This window comes from Cygnus olor, chromosome 16, assembly GCF_009769625.2.
Source record: "Cygnus olor isolate bCygOlo1 chromosome 16, bCygOlo1.pri.v2, whole genome shotgun sequence".
NCBI lineage: Eukaryota > Metazoa > Chordata > Aves > Anseriformes > Anatidae > Cygnus > Cygnus olor.
In genome coordinates this window covers 837800-854667 of record NC_049184.1, presented here as the reverse complement: position 1 = coordinate 854667, position 16868 = coordinate 837800, and the positions used below count along the sequence as shown (strand labels likewise).

The 16868-nt window shown below is 55.4% G+C and overlaps 1 protein-coding gene across 1 annotated transcript in view; it reads left to right on the top strand.

The window, feature by feature from the left end:
• The window catches only part of CHD6 (chromodomain helicase DNA binding protein 6), an 89721-nt gene that overhangs the window by 51658 nt on the left and 21195 nt on the right, over positions 1-16868 (top strand). The window contains 13 exon segments of the mRNA XM_040575340.1: positions 343-519; positions 1924-2067; positions 2873-3128; positions 3584-3794; positions 4188-4383; positions 4862-5026; positions 5827-6006; positions 8107-8217; positions 9367-9569; positions 9988-10187; positions 15078-15237; positions 15678-15767; positions 16709-16812. Coding sequence (XP_040431274.1) covers positions 343-519; positions 1924-2067; positions 2873-3128; positions 3584-3794; positions 4188-4383; positions 4862-5026; positions 5827-6006; positions 8107-8217; positions 9367-9569; positions 9988-10187; positions 15078-15237; positions 15678-15767; positions 16709-16812 — 2197 coding nt within the window.

Here is a 16868-nt window from a genome sequence, read left to right as displayed (position 1 = left end):
TTTTAAGACCCCTTTGCTGGTGTGGGCTGAGTGCACAGTGTATGAGTGAAGAACAGGCCCCATTCTTGCAAAAGGGGGAAAATGCAGCTAAGTCCCAGCCACAGCTCTTGCCCAGGCCTATTTTTCTGCCCTGAAGTATTATCTGGTTTGGAGACATGCAGCCAGCATGAAGGCTTGCAGGAACCTGCTCACTGAGTGAGGGAGATGAATCAGGGAGAATCACAGCCAGGATCCAGATTCTAACACTGACATGGTGGCCAGCCTGTGTGGACTGCCAGGATGCTTGACAGTGCCCTGCTGCCTGCAGGAGTCAAGCACTGCATACATTTTATGTCTCCCTAGGGCAACCCTCTCCCTGGGATCTTCAAGTTCCAGGTGGTTATCACCACCTTTGAGATGATCCTTGCTGACTGCCCAGAGCTGAAGAAGATCCAGTGGCGCTGTGTGGTCATTGACGAGGCCCATCGCCTGAAGAACAGGAACTGCAAGCTGCTGGAGGGGCTGAAACTCATGGCCCTGGTGAGCACGTCCTGCCCAGGTTCATGCAAGAGCAGGGTGGGCCAGAGGTGGCCATGCCAAGCAATCAGGTGTCACTGCCAGCTGCTTAGCACAGGGCCAGAGCTGAGAGCTCCCTGTCTCAGAGGGGAGACTGGCCAAGACCCATCAGGTCACCGGAGGAGTGCCAGTTTGATGGAGGGCCCTTTGATGGATGGGGCACTGGTGATCTGCAGCCATCACAAACTCTTTTCTGCTGACGTGTAATGAATATTAACCCACAGCTAGACAATTCCTCCTATGTCCTTCCCATCTGTACGCACTCCTTAGCAGAACACTACTTGGCCATTGCAGCACAGCTTGGGCTGCTTCAGCAAACAGAGGCAATGGCTGGGCAGCCATGCACAGCATCATTTCGCTGCCATGTGCCTTGTACCCTGTGGTGAGCAGGGCTGCCATATTCAAGCTGGTTTCTTAACACTCTCCAGGCATGGGACCAGTCTGTGGCAGGGCTGGGGGTGCAGGACTGTGTGTAGTGAAAAAGGGATCAATGAGCTGATCCGGGATGTGGATTTGGATGTCCAGATCCTTCACAGCCCTGGAGAAAGCAGTGTGGCTGTTTGCTGGACTGAGGGCCATCAGGCATATTGTATCACCTAGCCCTACCCAGCGTTGGTCACACTCACCTGTAGCTGGACCAAGTCCCCAGAAATTATCAGTCTGATGTTCTGGTGATCTTGCATCTTGTGCAGGCCCCTGCTGGGTTGTGAGTAGCCTGGGCCTAAGGGGAATTGCTGCTGTCTCCCCTTCATAACCCTCATGTTCCTTTGCACAAGTCCCATGGGAGCCTCTCAGCCATACAGTTGCCCTTCTTTCATAGCTTGTGAAGCTTGAGGATGTTACCCGTGTTAGGTTTGGCAGGAGGTTTATAGCCTGAACAGTGAGTGGGTGCCCCAGGCTCTGGCACTGCTGGGACAGAGCTGCTGGTGAGCCCTGGGAGGCAGCGCCCAGAACAACAGTGCTCTGATCTGCCAAAGCACTGGGGAAATCTTGCCCACAGGTGTACAGGGGCTTGGGCTTTGTCAGCATCACTGTCCATGTGCCAACACAACCCTGCCGAGGGTCTCATGCTAGAGCAGGGCTGAGCCCTGGGGGCAGCGTGGGGTTCTCAGTGTTGCCCATTCTTGCTGCACAACTAGACTGGGATACATCCTGGGGGGTGTGCTGAGAGCCACATGGCAGTGTCATATGGCAGCAGCTGCATAAGGGCTGGCACCATGGCCAAGAGAGCCTTTCTGGGAGTGCCTGTGTCTACAGATCACACAGTGCGTTTCTGGGTCTGGAAGAAAAAGGAGCTTTGTGATCTCAGGGCCCCTTGGACCTAGCCAGTGGGCCTGAGCCCTCAACCTGTTTTCTGTGTATACCCAGGAGCACAAGGTGCTGCTGACAGGCACCCCCCTACAGAACTCAGTGGAGGAGCTCTTCAGCCTCCTGAATTTCCTGGAGCCACAACAGTTTCCCTCAGAGACGGCCTTCCTGGAGGAGTTTGGGGACCTGAAGACAGAGGAGCAGGTACCTAGAAGAGTGAGGCTGGTGACTGTTCCTACAGGTCACCGGCACTCTTGGTCACCACGCCAGGCACGCACTCGGGTATACTTTGTGGAAGTGAACGAGACCTCTCATTGCTTAAAGGTCTGCCCCTTGCAAGGTGCAGTGCTGCATGCCGGCCCTGGGCTCAGCCAGGAGAAGCAAAGTTCTGACAGAGCCCATGGGCCAGTGCTGCTTTGGAGAGAGGAGACCAGCCTGTGCCAAGGCCAGGGTCTTCTCCCTGCCTAGCTCCACACTGCTCCTTGCACGCCTGAGCAGCTCAGCACACCCAGCTTTCCCGTCTGGTCTGTTCCTGAGACCAGAGGGTGAGTGAGGAGGTCAGTAAGTCCATGGATCTGTCACCCTGTCAGGTTACCCTGGGGAACCATCCTCCAAAGTTCCCCTTGAGCATGGGTAGTGGGGAGCAGCACGGTCCCCTGGGTTGCCTCATTGCTGTTTAAGTGTCTGGCTTCATCATCCTAGGGGAGCAGGCATGGAGCACCCATCATCTCAGCTGCTAGCAAAGCTCCCAGTTTTCCTCCTCCTGCAGCAGACACATGTACCCAAGGCTACCCACAATGTGCGAGTTCATGGCCCAGGGCCAGCCACTCACATGCCTGCTCCAGGGGAGCTAGATCCTAAAGTTGCCCTGGTTGTCAGCAGTGCAGTTTCTTCAGGGCCATTTGTAGAGGGTTTCCAGCCTAGAGAGGCTCTAGTGTTGCAGGCCCCTCTGCTGTTGTCACCCTGTGCTTGCCATGCAGGGAGTGAATCTCTGCGCTTGCTCTGGCAGGTGAAGAAGCTGCAGTCCATCCTGAAGCCCATGATGTTGAGACGGCTGAAGGATGATGTGGAGAAGAATCTGGCACCCAAGCAGGAAACCATCATTGAGGTGGAGCTGACCAACATCCAGAAGAAATACTACCGGGCGATTCTGGAGAAGAACTTCTCCTTCCTGTCCAAGGGTGCCAACCAGCACAATATGCCCAACCTCATCAACACCATGATGGAGCTGCGGAAGTGCTGCAATCACCCATATCTCATCAATGGTGAGGGCTGTGCACAGGAGGTGGGGGGGTTATGTCTCACCGCACCATTCACTGGTCACTGCCTGCAGGGCTCACCCAGCTCTGGCCCTCTACCTGCAGCGATCTGCCTTGTTGCCCTCATGGGCAGCCCAGCTCTCCTCAAGTGCTGTCTGCTGGTGGGTGCTGCCAGCCTCAGGGTCTTGCCCAGGCTCTCCATGTACAGCTGTTTTCTGGGGCATTTTAGAGTGGAATCCTCTATTGCATCCCAACATGGCTTGTTCTGTCAAGAGCTGGTGCCAGCCCTGAAGGAGTAGAGTCACAGGAGCAGAGGGGCTTCTGGAGGTTTCTAGCCAGCCTCCCTAGATCCGATCAACTGCATGGATTCTGTTTCTTGCATGCTGTTGCCGTGGACAGGAGGCTGGGGGCAGCTGCACTGCCAGCCTCACCAAGAGCTCACATCCCTTCTCACCTGGCAGGGGCGGAGGAGAAGATCCTGGAAGACTTTCGTAAAACACACAGCCCGGAGGCACCAGACTTCCAGCTGCAGGCAATGATCCAGGCGGCCGGGAAACTGGTGCTCATCGATAAACTCCTTCCTAAGCTGATTGCTGGGGGGCACAAGGTGCTCATCTTCTCCCAGATGGTGCGCTGCCTTGACATCCTGGAAGACTATCTCATTCAGAGGCGGTTAGTACAGGCTTGAGCATTCACCACATTTCCTCCATGTCGTGTCCATCCTGCACTGTAGAAACCGTGGAAACAGAGTGGAAACAGCCCAGGATGGGGATTTGGCTATTCTGTACCCATCCATGTAGCAAAGGATCCGAGTTACGAGTTACTGTTGGTGGGTGCAGAGACTCCAAACCTGGGCAGTTCTGACCTGGCCATTTTGCAGGGCTCCTGGTCTACTATGCTAGTCCTAGGAGTGACCAAATGGAGACAGGCCCTTCCTTTGGTCCTAGTTCTGGCTGTCTGCATGCCCGCACACAGCCTGGGGGAAGGAGCAAGAAGGGGTTTGTAGCTGCAGCTAGTTCAGGCCCTGCTGTGACCCTGCTCTCACATCTTACCCTCTTGGACCAGGTACACCTACGAGCGAATTGATGGGCGGGTGCGAGGAAACCTGCGCCAAGCTGCCATTGACCGCTTCTGCAAGCCCGACTCAGATCGCTTTGTCTTTCTCCTGTGCACGCGGGCAGGTGGGCTGGGCATCAACCTGACCGCTGCTGACACCTGCATCATCTTTGATTCAGACTGGAACCCACAGAACGACCTGCAGGTAATGGGCCAGGCTGGGACAGACTGCATGCAGATCCCTCAGCATGGCTCCTGTCACCCCTGCCAGCCGGAGAGAGGGGCGCAGCAGCACCTGGCCGCTCTGGCACGGGGGGGTGCAACACTAGGAGAGCTGACAGGAGTGTGAGCAGAAGGCACGCGCCATGGGGGAGGTCACGCTGTGGCTCTAAAAGCACAAGTGGGCAACGCTTGGCCCATTCCTCCTGATAGAGGGGTTGAAGAGAGCAAAGGCTACAGCCTGAGCCCTGCGTCCTTGCCTAGGAGTGCATGGGTCTGGTTCTTACTCTGCAGCCAGAGCCGTGCCAGCTCAGCCACAAGTGCTCAGGGAGGGTGCCCTGGGATGTGGGAGCTGACCTGGCTCTGGTGGGTGACTAGCGGTTGCTGGTAGGGGTACCACAAGCCGCACCACCCCCATTGTGCTGGGCTCACTGTGTTTGAAGCTGTACCCTCCACTCTCCCAGGCTCAAGCTCGCTGCCACCGGATCGGGCAGAGCAAAGCAGTGAAGGTCTATCGCCTCATCACCAGGAACTCCTATGAGCGGGAGATGTTTGACAAGGCCAGCCTGAAACTGGGCCTGGATAAGGCTGTGCTGCAGGACATCAACCGCAAGGGCAGCACCAATGGGGTAGGTTGGCTGTCAGAGTGGGGCTGGGCAGGAGGCTATGTGGCAGAGCGCTTCTCCTTCCCCTGCATCCTGTCCCTCTGCTGCCTCTGTGACAGGGGCAGGCGTGCAGGGCTGTGTCCCCAGGTGGGGATAAAAGCCTCGCATTCAAGGTGGGAAGGACCCCACCTGGGCTCAGACCACACAGCTTTCTGCAGCAATTGGTACTGTCACAAGGATGCTGGTCCATTGCCTGGTGACGCTGGCCAACATCTGCCTGTCTCTTGCTCTTCTACCAAGAGCTGAAGAGGGCAAAGCCTGTGTCGCATCTCTGCTGTCCCTCATGAGAAGAGCTTGCTGGCTATATTAGCAGGCCACCCAGTCCATTGCAGTCGTGCAGGGCTGTTTTGAGAGCATTGTGCAGTACTGAGCAGAGCAGAAAAGCAGAATGGAGAGAGGAAGAGGCTGGGTAACTACTGGAAGAAAACCAAGTGACTGTCACGTTGGAGCAGAGACCTGGGCAGGCTCCCGGGGAGTGAGAGCCCAGTCCCACACGCTCACACTGCTGCTCTTCAGCCTGGCAGGCTGTCCCTGTGCTGCCATGGGGCTTGCAGACATGCGCGGTGCTGTGTCTGGGTGACAAGGGCTGAATTTCTTGAGTCCCTTGAGCAGCGTTTTGAAGTGACCTCTGCCGTGGCAGCAGGAGGTGTGGGCTAGCTTGGGGCATCTCTACCCTCCCTCCTGGGGCAGAGAAGAGCCTTCTCCCACCATGCCAGTGCCCAGAGCAGCTGGCGCGGTTGGTGATGCATTTGTGTTTTGGACAGGTTCAGCAGCTCTCAAAGATGGAGGTGGAGGACCTGCTGCGGAAGGGTGCCTATGGTGCTCTCATGGATGAGGAGGATGAAGGATCCAAGTTCTGCGAGGAGGACATCGACCAGATCCTCCAGCGCAGGACGCAGACCATCACAATCCAGTCTGAGGGGAAGGGCTCCACCTTTGCCAAGGTGTGCCGTGCTCTTTGGGAGGGAAGGGGACTCCCTCCCGTGGCGGCGGGGAACACTCTGGGCAGGGGCAGTGCAGTACTGTTGGGCTGAGCTGTTCCTGCATTTGACTGGAGCTGTGTCTGCCTGGAGGCCAGACTCTCCTGCCTACCGCTCTGTGCCCAGGAGTGAGACCTTGCTGGGACATGGAGGCAACGGGACATCCTGTCTCAGGATGTCAGCAGAGCAGGGAAGAGGGGACTGCCAGCCTGGGCACGTTGAGAGCTGTGCCAGCTCTTAACATGAACCAGCAATGTGTGCGTACAGCTGAGAAAGTCAACTGTATGCTGGGTTGAATCAAAAAAAGCGTAACCAGCAGGGTGAGAGAGGTGATTCTCACCCTCCACTTGGCTCTTGTGAGACCCCACCTGGAGCCCTGTATTCAGCTCTGGGACCCCCACATAAGGAGGACATGGGCCTGTTGGAGCGAGTCCAGAGGAGGGCTGGGAGGATGATGAGAGGGCTGGAGCACCTCTCCTATGGAGACAGACTGAGGGAGCTGGGGTTGTTCAACCTGGAGAAGAGAAGGCTCCGGGGAGACCTTATAAGAGGCCTTCCGGGACCTAAAGGGGTTATGGGAAAGGTGGGAAGGGACTCTTTGTCAGAGAGTGTAGTGATAGGATAGGGGTAGGTTGATAATGTGATAGGATAATGGCTTTGAACTTAAAGAGGGTAGGTTTAAATTAGACATTAGGAGGAAATTCTTCACTCAGAGGGTGGTGAGGTACTGAAACAGATTGCCCAGAGAAGATGTGGATGCCCCATCCCTGGAGGTGTTCAAGGCCAGGCTGGATGGGGCTTTGGGCAGCCTGGTCCAGTGGAAGTTGTCCCTGCCCATGGCAGAGGTGGAACTGGGTGATCTTTAAGGTCCCTTCCAATCCAAACTATTGTATGATTCTGTGTGTGGCTGTCCAGGAGGGCTCAGCTTGCTAGCTTTTTCTTTGCCTGGATTCACGTATCCTTTGAGTCAGGCTGGCGAGAAAGCAGAGCAGGGAGCAGAGCACTCCAAGTGCCAGTCAGTGCCAGGGTGTGCTCTCTCCCTGGGCCAGCAGTGTGGGCAGATGCTCTGTGCTGAGAGGTGCGGAGCTGCTGCGTGTCCTAGCCAGGGCACTGTGCTGGCAAGGTGCAGGCTCCAATCCCAGGTGAAGGCCTTGGTCTTTTGTTGGGCTCAGGGCTTCTTGCCGAGGCAGCAGGCCATGATCAGAGCTGGAGCCTTTCCCCAGGGCTGTTGTGGGCAGTAAGGCCCAGGAGAGGATGGATGAATTCAAAGCCTGGGTGAGCTCCATGTCTGGGAAAACTCACAGGGCTAATCTTGTGCTCATGGCCTGAGCTTATTTGACCTGGAGTCTGTTACCTTCCCTGTCTTTCTGGACACTGGTGGTGCCTTGGTGTGATGCTTTGCTAGACAGAAATGCAGGTGGAAACCAAGGCTGCCAGCAGTGTGGGAAGGTAGTGTGGTACCTTCAGCACAGCCTGGCCACAGCCTCTGTGGCCAGCCTCATTCTTCTGCAGTAGGAGTTGGCTCTGCAGGGAGACCCCTGGGGAAGTGGCAGGACTTGGCTGCTGGCCTCCATAATGCCAGCAGCTGTTTGCTGCCATGCTGCGGGGATCTGTGTGTCCTGGGGTTCTGACAGCCCCACATAAGCAGCCTCCTGCAGCCTGCCCACTGGAGGGAGCCCAAGGAGCCAGCTCTGTGCCACGCTTGTGGCTGGTGTCCACGGGGATGCCACCTGGCTCTCCTCCACTTACAAGTGGCACAACCCCAGGCTCTTTTTCCAGTGGGCCAGGCAGAAATGCAGAAGACTGGGGCTCAGCTTTCTTTTCTAACAGAGCCCACTGGCATGCGTCAGTGCAGGGTGTAACAACCTGCTGTACGTATCCCTGCTTGCGCAAGGGGATTGGACCAGATGACCGCCAGAGGTTTCTTCCAACCTTAACCATTCTGTGATTCTGCGTGGCAGCCAGACTGTTTGCTGCAGGCGGATGTGTTGTGGATCTCTGTGGGGGGAAAGCATATCTGGATGGTGGGTTGTATCCTGTTCACTCATCTTCTCTCACTCCCAGGCCAGCTTTGTAGCGTCAGGAAACAGAACTGACATTTCCTTAGATGACCCAAACTTCTGGCAAAAGTGGGCCAAAATAGCAGAGCTCGATACAGATGCCAAGAATGAAAAGGTAAGATCCAGCTCGGGGCCTGTGTGCCCCACAGCTGATACACAATGCCCCACATTCACCCAAGTCTGGGGGGTTGTTCAGAGGCTGTGTGGGTCAGGCTCAGTATCTGAGTTTGCTTGCTAGAAACAAACCACTGTAAAATCCAAACGTGAATAGGAGTAAGGGGAGCCTCCCAGGGATTCTCCTGGCCCGGTGGAGCAAGCAAGGAGAGGCTTGGATTGTGCTGCTCCGTTCTCCATCTGCATTTGCAGCTCTGCTGTCCTGCCTTCAGGCTAGTGATGGGAGCAAGGAATAAAGCCAGGGGGATCCAGCAGGCCCATCACCATGGCTGGGCAAGGGGATGCAGACCGTGAATGGATGCTCCAGCAGTCTTGCCTGTTGCCCCCCCTGGCAAACAGGCTCCTTCACACAGCAACCATGGGGAATGTGGCAGCTGGAGCTCCAGGGAGCTGGTGCTTGGCTTCCCCTGATCTGGTAGCAAAGCTGCCAAACCTTCCCCATGCACCTCGGGGGGGCATCTCCCATGGGCAGCGTCCTTGTTCTCAGCCCTGCCTGCTGTGCCTGAGAGCTGAGGGGATGCTGGTGACCCAGTGCATGTCTGGAGGCAGAACAGACGGGGTCCCAGCCCTCTCCTCCTGCCCAGAGTTGGGCTGCTGATGACATAGATACATTTGGCAGGGTGATGGGAAGAAGAAGAAGTATGTACATACCATTTAATTTCATATTGCTCCCTCCTGCACCTTCTTGGTAGCTGCCTTTCCTCTTCTCTTTCCTCCCACCTACCTCCCCATCAATAGAAATTACACCACCGTCAGCACAGCTTGTCCCAGGCATTTCTGGGAGAGCCAGGAGTGTAATTCAGAGCTGAATCAGGTGCTGAACATCAGTAGTTTGAACCCTGACAGCCTGATTTTCAGCCTGTGATTGTTCAGGATGAATTTTGTTACCTCGTGTGTGTAGACAAAGCCACGTGGAGTGAATTTGAAGCAGATATCCTAGTGGCAAGGTGGTGACCAGCCCCAGGGCTGGTGAGCCAGTACTGGGAATTGTGAACAGAGCCAGGGAGCAGCATGGTGGACTTACTGTGCCATGATAAAGGGCAGGTGTTTCCACCCACACCTGGATGTGTTCTCCTCTATGCCCCTGTAGGAGAGCTTGGTCATTGACAGGCCCCGGGTGCGGAAGCAAACCAAACACTACAACTCCTTCGAGGAGGACGAGCTGATGGAGTTCTCTGAGCTGGACAGTGACTCGGATGAGCGACCCACACGCTCGCGGCGCTTCAATGAGAAGACACGGCGGTACCTGCGGGCTGAGTGCTTCCGCGTGGAGAAGAATCTGCTCATATTCGGGTGAGTCTCACCCCCTCCTTGAGACAACAACCACAGCCCACTTCACAGATGGGCCTCCAGCTGCCACAGTCACTTTCCGTCCATCCGGAGCAATGAATGCCTGAAGCAGTGTTCCCTTCTTCAAGCAATGACCTCCCTAGTGGGACCTGCATTGTTAGGCTCTAAGCAAACTTTTGGACTGGAAGGAGAGTTAGGGGGCAAAGCACGAGCTGGCAGTCAGGGCATCCAGCATCTGCTCCTACCTCTGGCCTGTTCAGTCCTGTGCAAACCTCTTCCCCATCTCTGCTCCTATAATCTGGGGGCATAACACCCCCAATCCTTGGGAGCTGTGCCACTGTGTGAGCTTGTGGAGAGAGGTGCCAACGAGGTCTCTAGCTGCACAGGAGTGTTTATTGTATCTCTGTTACTGCTCTTTCAGCTGGGGACGTTGGAAAGATATCCTGACCCATGGGCGGTTCAAGTGGCACCTGAATGAGAAGGACATGGAGATGATTTGTCGGGCCTTGCTGGTCTATTGCGTCAAACACTACAAAGGGGATGAGAAGATAAAGAGTTTTATCTGGGATCTCATCACGCCAACGAAGGACGGCCAGAACCAGGCTCTGCAGAATCACTCAGGTATTGCGTGTTCTCTCTGCCATTGCACCAGTACTCGCCACCAGTGTGCCTGTGTGCAGGACCAAGGCTGCAGGATTGAAAGCAAAGCTGTTTGAAACAGCCAGGAAGCACTTGTGCTCTCTGCACAGAGAAAGTGGCTGCCATGGAATTGGCCTCTCCACAGACCTCAGACAGCATCAGGGGCTGGCTGAGTGGGGGAGGACATTTCATGGCTCCCAGTGCCTGTTTGGCTCTGGCTGGTGCCAAACAGAGCCTTGTAGTGGGAGCAGAGATGCAACCCTGCTTTCGGAGAGGGGGCTACAAAGTTCTCACTGGCTTATGAATACTCTCAGGGCTTTTCCGTGCTGGGGGACATTGTGCAGTGAGCTCGTGGGGTGTAGGTGACCACGTGAACACGTTGGATGGGATAGTTATGAGGGTTTTTACTCCACTCTGAGTGCAGAATTGCCTGGCTGTTCCTCAGGGCATCACAGGATGCAGAGTGGATCATCACACAGGGACCTACCTGCTTGCTGGTCAGTCCAGTGCTAAAGCTGATGTTGAGACTGCCTGGCGCTGCCTGTGGCTGCCCAGTGCCCTGACTATGGCAGCGAAAGCTGGCGATGTAGTCTGTGCAGCTGTCTCATCTCCAGTCACCAGCTTGTGGTTCTTGTCCCTGACACACTGGTCTGCAGTGCCTGTCCCCGTCGGTGGAGGTGCAGTGCTGCTGGTTTGTCCTGAGACCTCTGCAATGCAGAATTGCATTGCAAGGCGATGCTGCCTTCTCCCACTCCATCTGTCTAGTCGGACCCTTTATCTCATGTTTGCCTGTGCCTTCTCTGTTCAGAGGACTAGTACATGTATTTTCCAGCGTGTGTGATGTCTAAATACCCCACGTATCATACCAGATGTTCAGATTTTAATTACATCTGGATTCTGTTGGGCTGAGGCTCCTAGTTTGACCTCAGCTTCTGATAGGGTCCACACACAGCTCTTGCCCTGCTCTCCTGCTGCCCCTCTTATCTGCCTGGGGAATGGGGCATTGCAGACTCACCCCCATGCCTGCATTGCAGCATATGCTCTCTGTAGGCATTTCTTGCAGCACAGCATATAGACGTAGATGGCATCATTCAGCCACAGTGGTCTTTGTCTTTAATGGTACGAAGACAGAGCCTGTGCTGGCTCCTCGGACCAGCTGGTGGGTTGCAGCCTGGGACACATGGTCACTGCCCGTTCTGTGTCAGAGGACTCCACCGACTGAGTAGCACAGTGCCTGCGTTGCGTGACTTTCAGGAGAGGTGAGTTGGGCTGGGCGAGCTGTTGGGGGAGTCCCTGGCACTCCCGCAGGGTGGTCAAGCCCCACGGCTGTGTGCTGCTTTGCTGGGCACTTGGTGATGTATGGCACAAGGTGAGTAGTAAGGACAGTGAGCCATGCTGAAGCCTCGGGCTCTTCGACCTGTTTGAAGATGGTGGTGTGTGGGTGGAGCACCTCTGGAGAAGTGCTGTTGCTGAGCCCCAAGGGCATGCCGAGCATTACTTGGTGATCAAACACCATGGTGCAGTCTCAAGACCCTCAAGAGAAGCTCAACATGAGCTGGCAATGTGCGCCTGCAGCCCAGAAAGCCAACTGCATCCTGTGCTTCATCAAAGGAAGCGTGACCAGCGGGGTGAGGGAGGCGATTGTCCCCTTCTACTCCACTCTTGTGAGACCCTACCTGGAACACTGTGGTCAGCCCTGGGGACCCCAGCACAAGAAGGACATAGATGTGTACTAGTGTGACTCCAGAGGAGGGCCATGAAGATGGTCAGTGGGCTGGAGCACCGCTCCTGTGAAGACAGGCTGAGGGAGTTGGGGTTGTTCAGCCTGGAGGTTGAACTTTTCAGCCTGAAGGCTCTAGAGAGCTTATAGCGATTTTCCAGCAACCTAAGGGGGGCTACAGGAAAGCTAGAGAGGGACTCTGTCAGGGGGTGTAGTGATAGGAGAAAGAGTAATTGTTTTAAACTAAGAAAGGGTAGATCTAGATTAGACGTTATGAAAAAATTCTTTACTCAGAGGGTGGTGAGGCACTGGCACAGGTTGCCCAGAGGAGCTGTGGATGCCCCATCCCTGGAGGTGTTCAAGGCCAGGCTGGATGGGGCTTGGAGCAAGCTGGTCTGATGGAAGGTATCCCTGCCCATGGCAGGGGGGTTGGAATTAGATGATCTTTAACGTCCCTTCCAACCCAAACCATTCTATGACCCGACATAACCGTTTCCTTCTGTCTGGAGATGTCTGTCTTTACAGTGTGAGGTCTGAGCATGTGGCTTTCAGTGGCTTTCTCCAATCACTTCTTGCAGCGTGAGCCACTTCAGCAGTGCTGCCTGTGCTCTTGCCATGCAGCCCTGCCCATAGCAGCACTGGGTCTGAACTTGAGAGCCTTGTGGAGAGCAGAGCAAGAGTAAGAAATGAACTGGCTGATACGAATGGGCTTGGTTTAGGTAATGCCAAGTAATGAACAAGCTGCGGTTTCAGTGAAGGGTCAGTAATGCTCTACTGAAAGAGTAGAACTATAATTGATGCATTTGGATATTTAGCAGAGGAAAGCAACCTGGAGCTTCTCCATCAGTTCCTCAGAATGGCTTTTCCCAGCTGTGGAATCTCAGTTTTCTTGGCCAGGGGAACAACAAAACCATCTAGCCTAACCACAGGAGATGGAGGAGAGCAGAGCCTCCAGTGCAGAGCAAACATACATCAAGTGCTGCTGTGGCTCTCTGAGGAGCCTGAGGTCTCTTGCTTGCAGAGAGCTGACCAGGCAAGATGTGCTCCAGGTGCCCCAGATGTGCAGAAAGCAACAGAATGCCTCCAGCCCCTGCTAGTTCCTCCTGCGGACTGTGCCTTGTCAATCCTTTATCAGTGGGACTACAAGAGGATGAGCAGAGCCTGCAGCCAGCCCCCCCCCTCAGAGCTCTGCTGTGATCCACCCCACAGATGGATGGGGCAGAAGTGCTGCAGCTCTTCTTTCCCCTTCATATGCGTATGCAGGACAGGACAGGACATTTGCAAGATGCTGCCTTAGAAGTGGCTGCCCAGGGTGCGGCTCATCTCTCTTGGAATACTTCGAGCAATAGTGACCCCATCAGGCATCATTTCCCTGTTCTGCTGTGAACTCAAATTTTATTTCAAGGTTGAAAATGTGTTTAATTTTCAGCTCCAGCCACTGGATATTGCTTTATCTTTGTCAGCCAGATGGAACTACGTTGCTTTGCCATTCGGTGTGTTTGCCCAGTGCAAATACCCCCCACAGTGATCTGGTTCCCACATAGCCCTCCACATGATGTATGGAATAGGAAACAACCCCCAAGTATCAGATCATCAGGATATTTTCTGTTCTTTGATCATGTTGGAGCCTCTTGTTTGAACTCATGTCCGAAATTACTGCGTCGTCCCTGGAGAGTGAACGTCGGAGCAGGCTGTGTTGTCTAGGTAAGGCTCTAGGAGCTGTGCCCAGAGACCAAGGTCTCTTCCATGCTTCTCTCTGATAATTTTATACATCAAGGGATCTTGTTACCGCTTGGGATCAACATTGCACTTAGCACTCATAGCAATACAGTTTGTGTGGTGATCCCCACGTTTTTCTTGGAGACAGAGTCTCCCACTCCAGGTTTACCCCAGACACTTCACTGACAGATCCTTCACCTACACTTGGCTGAGCTGAAAGGCATTATAAATCCCCTGAGATCTGTCAGCTTTGAACCATCTAAGAGGTGTCATGTCTATCTCATGTGATGCACGTTTTAAACAAAAATGGCATGTCATGTTAAACAGGATGTCAGAGTGCTGCTCGTTGGCTTTATTAGCTAGCCCTGTAGTGTTATCAAAAAGATAACAGCCTGTTTTGTAAAATCTTTTCTCTCCTGATCCAGTGCTGGCTGACTGTTTCATCACAGCTGTTGCAGTGACAGAGGAATGAGTCTTCCCATGATTCTACCCAGCCCAGTCCTTCTTTCCAGTCATTCCCTTTTACCTTTTTGAAACAGCTTTTCAGCTGTCAGGCCAAGCCCCTCCCTAGTCTCTGGCATAAAATGTCAAAGAATGTGATGATGCTCCCAACTCTGTGCTAGGATGAGACGCAGAAGGGCAGATGAGCTGGACTGAGGGCTTTCAAGTGTCTCCTGGGTCCCAGGCACTGCTGTGGGTAGAGGAGAAACTGTGGCATGGAGGCAGGAGTGAGGTTGCTGTGGGACTCAACTGTGTTTGGAGGAGTTTCAGCATCCTGTGGAACCTCAGTCCACTTCTGGGGCTAGAAGAAGAGGTGTGAGGTGCAGAGGGCTCCGAGCTGTGGCATGGTGTTAATTACGTATAGTTCACTTGAGACACAGGCTGGGGCCCAGGGGCTGCTGGTGGCTCCCTGAGCTTCGTGGGGTCACTGGGGATGGCACTGCAGCCCCCCCCCAGGCCCTGTGGCTGCCACAGGCACCCACGTGCAGCAGCAGAGTGGGGTGCTGGGTGGGCAGACAGAGACAGGGAAAGGTGCTGGGAGTGTCGAGCCCCACATCCCAGCAGACCTGGGCTCCTGCCTTTTCTAGGACCTTGCTTGGAGTTCGCCACTGGCAGCCTGCTCCAGCCACCCGGGCAAAGACGGGCCAGTCCCCGCTGGTGCAGCCCTTTCCCACAGCTGCCAGGCTTCCCGGGCTGCTGAGCGGGTGCAGCGTGGCGTGGGCTCTGCTGGTCGGTAGCAGCAGTTTGGATACCTGGGCATGCGCCTTTCTACTCATCTCCCTAACCCTGGCTCGCCGAGCTGCAGCTGGGAGCCTCGCAAGGCCTCCTCCAGCTCCCAGTTGTGCTGCTGTGCCTGGACAGTGCCATGCCAGAGGTTCCTGGCCTGGCCTGCGGTGCCCCTGATGCTCACTTGCTGCCACTTGCTGTTACAGGCTTGTCAGCACCGGTGCCCAGAGGCAGGAAGGGGAAGAAAACGAAGAACCAGATGCTGCTTCCTGAGATAAAGAATGCAGACTGGCTTGCTACATGCAACCCTGAGGTGGTCCTGCATGATGACAGCTACAAGAAGCACCTCAAACAGCACTGCAACAAGTGAGTGCAGGAGCCCGCAGCAGCTTTTGGGGGCCACGGGCTGAGGTCCTTTAGCATGGAGGGGGTGGGAGAGAGCCATGAAGGGCTCAGCCCATGCAGATGATCGTGCTGGGCTGCTCACAGGGTGCTCCTCCAGGTGACAAGACGGGAGCAGTGTTCTGGGCAGCAAACCTATGGCCACAGGGCCCAGCAAAGCGCAGGGCCAGGGATTGTGGCGTGGCAGGGTGTGGCCAGCTCCTACCCTGCAAGGGGACAGATGGCTTTGAGAAAGTGTGTCGTCCCATGTGGGAAAACACAGGGTCAGGGGGCAGGTTTCCCTGCCTTCACTGACCCTCACAGTGTGCCCCTGCAGATGCTCTAGCGAGGGCCTTCGAGTCAGGCCCTGGGCTGGCTTTGAGCACCTGCATGCTAGTGTGTGTTCCTCTATGTGTCCGGGGCAGGGTTCTGCTGCGGGTGCGGATGCTCTACTACCTGAAGGCCGAGGTGCTGGGGGAGGCTGCTGACAAAGCCTTCGAGGGCACCCCTGCCAGGTAGGAACTTACAGTGAACCCCAGCATTGCTTCTTATGGGAATGGTGGTGGCGCTCGAGCAGTGTCACAGCCATCCAGCCCGGTCTTCTCGGGGCTCAACACGGTTCCGGGAGAGCCAGGCGCTGCAGCCACATCCCCAGGTCTTGCTCAGGCAAAGCTTCATCCTTTGGTGGCAGCTGTTGTTTGAGCAGTGCTGAGGTCACAGCACCGGAATGGGCATGGTGAGGACACTCAGGGACACCCTGCAGCCTGCAGGAAAGTGTCTCCAAGCGCTGCCTGATGAATTGGTCTTCAATCTTAAAGTGGGGGCCTGCAGAGACTGTGCCCACTTCCCAGGGCCAGGTCTCAGAGCGGAGTGCGTCCCATTGCTGGGGCCTGCAGTCCCTTCCCAGCCCCTCTTTGTAGGAGCTCTGTTAGTGCCGCTGAGCCTCCCAGCCTCCTGACCTTCCTGCAAAGTCTCAGCTCTTGGTGTTTCAGAGAGGACTGTGATACACTCAGCTTAACTTCCTAGAGCAGGGGCAGCTGCCTTCCCCAGGGTGGTTTGTACCTGCACAGCTCCATCAGCATAAGTTTGCCTGGAGGTGGCATTGCAACCCACCCTGCCAGATGTGCAATTCCTTTGGGTCTGGTTGTCCTGAAGTGGTTTCTCCCAGCAGACAGAAGCTCCGTTCCCCTGGTATTGCTCAGGTGGGAGGGCAGAGGGGCTGTGCACTCTCCCCATCTCCAGAGAAAGGGTGAGGAAGGCAGTGGGTGCAGTGGAGCAGACACCAGCAATCTGACCCCAGGGGGACATACTTGTCAGGCCAGCGTTGCATTCGTAACTGCCCCCAAGCCAAGGAGCAGATGTTCCTGTCTCCCTCCGCCCCTGGGTGTGCAGCGCCCAGTGTGCTCCAGTGCCTGGTGAGGCTGGGAGAGGAGCACTCATGCCTTGTCTGCCACAGAGAGCTGGATGTGCTGCTGCCGGACATCGACTATGTGGAGATCCCAGTGGACTGGTGGAACGCTGAAGCTGATAAATCTCTGCTCATTGGTGTCTTCAAGCACGGTATGTACCCTGCTGGTCTGGTGGGTACCAGTGTGTGACAGGGACCCGAGCAGCTG